Source organism: Marmota flaviventris (assembly GCF_047511675.1).
Source record: "Marmota flaviventris isolate mMarFla1 chromosome 5 unlocalized genomic scaffold, mMarFla1.hap1 SUPER_5_unloc_1, whole genome shotgun sequence".
Classification (NCBI taxonomy): domain Eukaryota; kingdom Metazoa; phylum Chordata; class Mammalia; order Rodentia; family Sciuridae; genus Marmota; species Marmota flaviventris.
This window is the reverse complement of record NW_027287679.1, coordinates 332,761-341,578: the sequence shown is the minus strand read 5'-3', so window position 1 is coordinate 341,578 and position 8,818 is coordinate 332,761. Positions and strand designations below refer to the sequence as shown.

Sequence of the window (8,818 nt, the reverse complement as noted above, 5' to 3'; positions counted from 1 at the left end):
TTGACACTTACAAACAACAAAGAGGGGTGGGGAAGAACCATCCTGTACCTTGATACCAAGGGATCAGCATAATTGTTGAGATACTGGCATAGCAAGTAGCATTCAAGGGTGTTGTTAAGCCAAGTCATTTGTTATAATTAAGTTTTTAAAACCGCACACTACACATAACTACTCTTCTCTCTACAAAAATTGCTTCTGAAAATTTTAGGGTATTCATGCAAACTTTCAGATTGAACAGGTAATATATTCCCCTTATCCCCAGTAGTGCTCATGTTTTGTGTGGTTAGGTGAAAGAGTTTTGCTGCCCAATAACCTACAATGGAAGTCACCATCTCAATCTTCAGGAAATGTGATTCATTGCTATTAAGCTTTGTACAAAATGCAAAGTGATTTTTGTCTAAGGCCATCAATCCTTCTCATAAGACCTTTGGAATGCTGTTAAACAGTTTGCTAAAAAAAAAAAAAAAAAAAAAAGCCCACACACTGACTAGGGATTTTGCCCTCAGAAGAGCCTCTCCCATGCTTTATCAGAAGCTAGCACCATTGCTTCATCTTCCTTTCAAAATAAGTACCTGGAACATTAGGCACAAATGATGTGAACTCTATCACAAGTGCACACTACACTATCAAGTGAAGTAGAAGCACTGAAAATAGAAAGACCACAACTACAGTCTGCACAATAAAAACTTGTTAGGCAACTAGTGATGTACTTCATTCATATTCATTCTCTCTCTCTCTCTCTCTCTCTCTCTCTCTCTCTCTCTCTCTCACTCTCTCTCACTCTCCTTCCCAGCTGCCATGAGGTAAGAAGTCCTTCTCTACTATGCCATCACATATTATGTTCTGTTTCACCTCAGGCCTAAAGCAAGGTGTTCAGTCGATGACAGACTGAAATTTATATGACCATGAGCCAAAATAAATCTTCCCTCTATTAGGTTGAGTTTTCTCTGGTATTTTTGTGAGTGAAATGGAAATCTGAAACATAAATAAAACTGGAATGTGTGAAGGCTCTATCAGATTTCTGGTTCAGAGTTTCTCAACCTGTGCAACAGTTTTTTGTTCTTCAAAGGAACCATAAAATTGGACATTTTCACTCCTTCCTTTGCTCCACTACCTTCCATGTATAAGAAGTAAATATCACACATTTAGAGGGTTTCTCTTCCACTATGAGTAAAATAGCATTAAAAGCAACAGGAAAAAATGATTTACCACTTCGTTAATGTTCAGAGTTTTTGTAGTGTGAATCCTCCACTTGAAGATGATGAGGAAAATTGGATCATTTGCCAGAATTTTTGCATTCAAATACCATTGCTACATTACCATTTGTTTAACGATTATTAGAGGAACTGCACCAAAGGGGTTTACATTAATATATGTTTGTTCTGATTGTTTACATTAATATAGCTTTGTTCCAATACAAGTTATTTCATGTTTTTTGAATGCCACGGCAACAAATAAAGAATTTGCTTTTTATATACAATGTTCGTTCTTATATTTGAAAATAGCAAGATTAATTGAAGGCTTTTTCGTATTGTTGACTCTCATTAGGCTTCTATCCAGTATGAATCTGTTTATAATTTGAAGCTGATAATAAAGGAGGGCAGGAGTTATGGCTCAACAGTAGAGCACTCACCTAGAACATGTGAAGCCCTGGGTTCTATCTTAGCACCACATAAAAATAAGTAAATAACATAAAGACATTGTGTCCAACTACAACTAAAACAAACATATATAGAGAGAGAAAAAAAAAAAAGAATAAGGAAACATTTTTTACATTGCTTCCATTTACATGTTTTCTCTGCAGTATGAGTGTGTTTACACCCTTGAAAGAGAGTGACAATCCTGATAGTTTTTCCAGACTGTTTTCATACAGTCTCTCTCTGGTATGAGTTTTCAAACTGAATTAGAATGAGCAAAAGTTGTACCACATTGTTTACATGAGGTAAAAGTACTTATTGGAGGTCTCTCTCCAATAAGTTCATTCATGTACATGAAGATATACACAACTAATAAATGCTTTACCATATCATTACATTCACAGAGCTCTTCTCCAATATATTTTTATGTGTCTAAATTCCACTATAATAAGTGAAGGTTTTCCCACATTGTTTACATTCACAAGGTTTTACCCCAGCATGAGTTTTGTCATGTATTTGAAGATAATTCAAACCACTGAAGGCTTTACAACACCATTTATTCTCATGGGGCCTTTCTCCATTGAGATTGTTCATGTATTTGAAGGGAAAGGGGAAAAAAACATGAAGATTTTTCCTTTTATTTTTAAAAATTTTTTAGATGTTGATGAACCTTCATTTTATTCATTTATTTATAGGTGGTGAGGAGACTCAAACCCAGTGCCTCACACGCCGGGCAAATGCTCTACCACCGAGCCACGACCCCACCATGATGGTTTAACACATTATTTACATTCATAGATTCTCTCCAGTGTGAGTCTGCTCAGGCACATGAAGATAAACAGAACATCTAAAGCTTTTACCACAACGTTTACATACCCATGTAAGCATTCTTTCCAGTATGAGTTTTTTCATGGGAGTGAAGTTCAACGGGTGAAGCAAAGTCTTTCACGCAGTGTTTACATTCATAAGACTTCTCTTTCCTATGAGTTGGTTCATGTGAGCAAAGTTAACTGGATGAACAAAAGGCTTTCCCACAGTGTTCACACGGATCATGATTTTCTCCAGTATGATTTTGATTAAGTATTTGAAGGGTAGTTAAAGTAGTGAAGGCTTTTCAACATTGTTTACATTTATATGGATTCTCTCTACCATGAATTCCTTCATGTGTACAAAACTCAATGTACTTAGTGAAGGCTTTGTTTCACTGCTTAGAGTCATAGGGCTTCCCTACCATATGAATTTGTTCATGTGCCTGAAGAATAGAGGACTGAGTGAAGGCTTTCCCACACTGCTTACATTCATAGGGCTTCTCTCTAGCATGAGTTCTTTCATGTGAGTGAAGGTTAGATAACCAAGTGAAGGCTTTGCCACACTTCTTACATTTATAGGGCTTCTCTCCAGTATGAGATCGTTTATGTATCTGAAGGCTAGACAAAGTAGTAAAGGCTTTACCACATTGTGTACACTCATACGGCTTCTCTCCAGTATGAGATTGTTTATGTATTTGAAGGTTAAACAACCTAGTGAAGGCTTTACCACATTTTGTACATCCATAGGGTTTCTCTCCAGTATGAGTTTGCTTATCTTTATAAAGGTAAGAGAAGGCAGTGAAGGCTTTTCCACATTCTTTGCACTCATAGGGCTTCTCCCCAGTATGAGTTCTTTCATGTGTGCGAAGGGTACCAGATGAGCTAAAGGCTTTGCCACATTGCTTACATTCATAGGGCTTCTCTCCAGTATGAGAGCGTTTATGTATTTGAAGGTTAAACAAACTAGTGAAGACTTTATCACATTTTGTACATCCATAGGGCTTCTCTCCAGTATGAGAGCGTTTATGTGTTTGAAGGTAAGAGAAGGCAGTGAAGGCTTTTCCACATTCTTGGCACTCATAGGGCTTCTCCCCAGTATGAGTTCTTTCATGTATGCGAAGGGTACCAGATGCACTAAAGGCTTTGCCACACTGCTTACATTCATAGGGCTTCTCCCCAGTATGAGTTCTTTCATGTCTGTGAAGGGTACTAGATAAACTAAAGGCTTTGCCACATTCCTTACATTCATAGGGTTTCTCTCCAGTATGAGTTTGTTTATGTTTTTGAAGGTAAGAAAATGCAGAGAAGGCTTTTCCACATTCTTTGCATTCAAAGGGCTTCTCCCTAGTATGAGTTCTTTCATGTCTGTGAAGTTTAGTAGATGAAATAAAGGCTTTGCCACATTGCTTACATTTATAGGGCTTATTTGCAGTGTGAATTTGTTTATGTTTTCGAAGGTAACATAAGGCAGTGAAGGCTTTTCCACATTCTTTGCATTCATAGGGCTTCTCCCCAGTATGATTTCTTTCATGAGCTTGAAGTGTACCAGTTGAACTAAAGGCTTTCCCACATTGCTTACATTCATAAGGCTTCCTTCCTGTATGAATTTGCTTATGTTTTCGAAGGGAAGAGAAGGCAGTGAAGGATTTGCCACATTCTTTGCATTCATAGGGCTTCTCTCCAGTATGAATTTGTACATGGGCGTGAAGGGTAGAGGACTGAGAGAAGGATTTCCCACATTGTTTACATCCATAGGGCTTCTCTCCAGTATGAGTTCTCTTGTGTGAGTGAAGGATGGAGGACTGGGTAAAGGATTTACCACACTGCTTACATTCATAGGGCCTCTCTCCGGTATGAATTCGTTTATGTTGCTGAAGAGAAGAGGAAGAAGTGAAGGCTTTTGTACATTGTTTACACTCATAGGGCTTCTCTCCAGTATGAGTTCTTTAATGTATTTGAAGTTTAGAGGATGTAGTGAAGGCTTTTCCACACTGTTTACATTCTGCCATATGAGTTTGTTTATGTACTTGATGTTCAGAGGAACAAGTGAAGACTTTACTACATTGTTTACATTCATAGAGTTTCTTCCCAGTGTGGATTTGCTCATGCTTGTGAAGTTTACTAGATGAAGAAAAGGCTTTACCACACTGTTTACATCCATAGGGCCTCTCTCCAGTATGAGTTCGTTCATGTGAGTGACAGTTAAATAACCGAGCGAAGGCTTTCCCACATTGTTTACATTCATAGGGCTTATCTCCAGTATGAGTTCTTTCATGTATTCGAAGGGTAACAGATGAGCTAAAGGCTTTGCCGCACTGCTTACATTCATAGGGCTTCTCTCTGGTATGAGTTCGTTTATGTGTACGAAGGGAAGAAGAACAAGTGAAGGCTTTTGTACATTGTTCACATTCATAGGGCCTCTCTCCAGTATGAGTCCTTTCATGCATTTGAAGTTTAGAGGGTGTAGTGAAGGATTTTGCACATTGTTTACATTCATAGGGCTTCTCTCCAGTGTGAGTTTTTTCATGTGAGTGAAGGCAAGATGACCGAATGAAGGCTTTGCCACACTGCTTACATTTATATGGCTTCTCTCCTGTATGAGTTCTTATATGTACTTGAAGTTCATAAGAAGAAGTGAAGGCTTTACCACATTCTTTACATTCATGGGGCTTCTTCCCAGTGTGAATCTGTTCATGCTTCCAAAGTGTACTGTAAGAAAGAAAGGCTTTCCCACACTGCTTACATTCATAGGGCTTCTCTCTTGTATGAATCCGTATATGTATATAAAGAGAAGAGGACGTACAGAAGGCTTTTGCACAGTGTATACATTCATAAGGCTTCTCTCCGGTATGAGTTCTTTCATGTGAGTGAAAGTGAAAAGCCCGAGTGAAGGCTTTACCACACTGCTTACATTCATATGGCTTCTCTCCTGTATGAATTCGTTCATGTACTTGAAGTTCAGAGGAACATGTGCAGACTTTACCATACTGTTTACATTCACAGGGCTTCTCTCCAGTGTGAGTTCGTTTATGTATTCGAAAGTAGGAGAATTTACTGAAGGCTTTACCACATTCTTTACATTCATAGCGCTTCTCTCTTGTATGAGTTTGTTTATGTATTTGAAGAGAATATGAATGAGTGAAGGCTTTCCCACATTGTTTACATCTGTAAGTCATCTCTCCAGTAGGAGTTTGTACATGCATTTGAAGGTTATTTGAAATAGTAATGGCACCTCCACATTGCTTACATCCAGGTGGCTGCTCTCCAGTATGAGATGGTTGATATTTTTGAAAACACCTGGAACAACTGAACTCTCTTCCAAATGTCAGACCTCCATTAGGTCCATTTACGGTGTGCTCTGACACGTGGCATGGAACACTTGTGAAAGAAATGGAGGATTTTCTCTTCTCTTTACATTCATATAGCTTTCTTCCACACTCCTCATTCTCATATGGTTTGTTTGCAGAGTGAGATAAGATGGGCCTATTAAGGAAAACGTGACATGTGAAGACCTGGCCACACATATTGCTTTCACATGAACTGACTAGCAGAAATGTTCCTTTAAGACTAAGATTTGGAATCTCACTGAAGGTTTTTACACAGAGTACCTTTTCAAAGTTTTCCAGAGCCTACCATATGACTTCTGTAAAAAAAAAAAAAAAATTATAAGCACAATTTATGGTTGGATAATTAATACTTTTACATTTATTAATAGGCTTTGGACTTATATTACCAATATCAGGGAAAGTATGGGTTTTCTGTTATGTCTATACTATATGCTCTTTGAAAGTCAATATAACAATTACTTTATAAGACTGCTTCACCACAACTGCTACTAAAGCAGTGCTATCATAAATGAAGTTTTTTGACATTGTCAATAAGTCAATAATTTTTTAAAACAGTAAACAATTACCTTACATTAAAGTTCATTTTGGTGTAAAAAGAATAATTCATCTCATGCTTGTTTTTCTTGCTTATCTGTAGAATTATAGGATGTGCTAGAATTCCCTCAAAGCACTTGGTTTCCTCATATGAGTACAAATTACCTTACGTCTCTCTCAGTATTTGTATTCTGATATTCCATGTTCTGGTCCTCCCATGTGTCTCCTGAAATGTAGTCCCAGAAAAGTCATTAGAATCATCATGATTTCAGAATGCATTATAGGATTTACAATTTGGACAACTATACTGCACCCATTTAAAAAGATTTAAAAAGAGGGAAAAAAGGATTTTATTTATGCTGCAGAGGGCAATGACATTAGACCCATTTTATTCCCCTAAGTACTCCCTTTCCCACATTCCAAATTCATGAAGGAAAAAAAAAAACCTCCCAGGTGCTCTATCCTTGATTATGTAATGAAACATCATCCTTACCTATAGAAGCCAGGTTTCTAAGGACTTCCTGCATCACATCTCTATGGAGACTCTTCTGGGAAGGTTCCAGCAAAGCCCACTCCTCCTGGGTGAACTTCACAGCCACATCCTCGAAGACAACTGAATTCTAAAATACCCCACAAAAATGTAGTGCAGGCCAGGACAGAAAGTCAGCATGAGGGCTCTATTCTTAATATGTGACATGCTCTCACAATTGTGATCTCCAAATATTCAGTCTATGATATGGTTGTTAAACTTGTACTATGTCTGCACTCAATTCCCCAATCAGGCATTCCAATATAAGAACTGAACTATCAGGAAAGCATCAGCAGAGGAAAAAAAAAATTCCTTCTCAATTTTAGTTCAGGCATACTACTGAGTCACCCCTAAGATCTTTTTATGGTGAATGTCTAATACATGGAATAATGAAGCCTTACTATATCATGTGCAGAAGAGACCTAAGATTAGTTCTCCTGTCAGTACCTATCCTGAGAAAGGCCTACTGACAAAGTTGTACTTTAGCTGATAGAAGGAGGTAAAGATTTGGACAGGATCTCACCAAACTAAGCATTTACACAGAGTCGCAGTGATGAATGATTGCTTTACTCTGGAAATTGTATTATTTTGTCCCACTCATACAATGTAGAACCTCCACGATCAATGATCACCAATCCATTAAAAAAAAGAAAAAGAATGCTCTGAAAACAAAGTCTAAGAGCTTTCATGATAGGCAACATTTCATTGAGGTGGTCACAACATGGCAATGGTGGATTGAGCTCAACCTGTGTGATTACAACCAAGACAACCAATTAGAATATATTGGTGCTTTATTCCAGATCAAATGTAACCTACTAATTACAAGAACAATCATCAATAAACAACTTGTAATATCTTCAAATTAATATCAAAATATAATGGGAAAAGTGCCAAATACTCTTCTGACATTTCACAAACCAAACTCCTAGTCATCAATGGAAGGTACTTGTCCAAGCCCAATAAGAATAAGAAATGTGTAACACCTGTCAATATGTTCTAGATAGCAGATTGTTGTCTTACATCATATACAGTCATGTGCCACATGATGTTTTGGTCAATGATATTTTTGGATAATAATGGGCTACATATAAATGGTTATCAATAGAAAAGGGATTATTGCAGTGTTTGTAGTGACGGTGGTGCAAACAAACCTAATGCATGATCAATTTTGGTAGCTTGTTAAGTGAAATGCTGTGTGGGGCTGGACCCTAGGAAGCACTTACATGAGACAGCCTAGTATGTAACAGCCATTCCTTCTAGGACCCTGTGAATATACTGTGGTGTATGTGCAATGGTGACGCAGCCTAAATATAAACTACCAGAATGTTTAAGTGACACCTGAGTATAAATAAAGAACTTTAAATAATACTGTTGGACACAGCTAGCATAGAGTTACCTGTAGGTATTCTGACCGTGGAAATGTACAGGGAAGCGTTCTTCTGGTGAGCAAACTCCTGGGGGCCGGGGGGGGCGGCGATTACAGGAGCTCTGTTTCCTGTGTTTGGAATGTCCAGCAATTTCTCTTTGAAGCTATTAAGATAACTATACAGGCTCACTATCTAATTTATATGGTGATGTCCTTAGAGAAAAGGGGTTCTGTGTTTATATGAACCTGGACCTTATGTCAGTTAGTTAGCACTTGGGATTAAAGTAAGGCTAAATCATAATGTAGTCATGGTAACAACAAGCTATGTAACTTGGGAGATAAATAAACATGGTGCTAGGAGGAGCAGCCACTTCTTTCTTGCCTCTGCATTATATGGGTAAGTCTCTGTTGTATTCCATGACTAAAACACCCAGTCCAGTGAACTGGGCTGCACAAAATAATCAGAGACAGAAATACCTTTTCCTTTGGGTCCTGTCATGGCTCCTCTGACCTTAGAGGTCCATGGAAAGAGAGAGAAGCAGGTGCTAAACCCTTTTAATGGGAAGAAGCCATTCAAATGAGGCAAGAAGTAGGAT

General features: G+C 38.0%; 1 protein-coding gene across 1 annotated transcript; it reads right to left on the bottom strand.

The window, feature by feature from the left end:
- Nucleotides 1-4,426: 4,426 nt before the first annotated feature.
- LOC139703634 (zinc finger protein 709-like) lies at nt 4,427-5,622 on the bottom strand. The gene is given in 2 exon segments (XM_071607117.1): nt 4,427-4,542; nt 4,545-5,622. Coding segments are annotated over 2 exon segments (1,101 nt in total). The 3' UTR covers nt 4,427-4,519.
- Nucleotides 5,623-8,818: the final 3,196 nt, after the last annotated feature.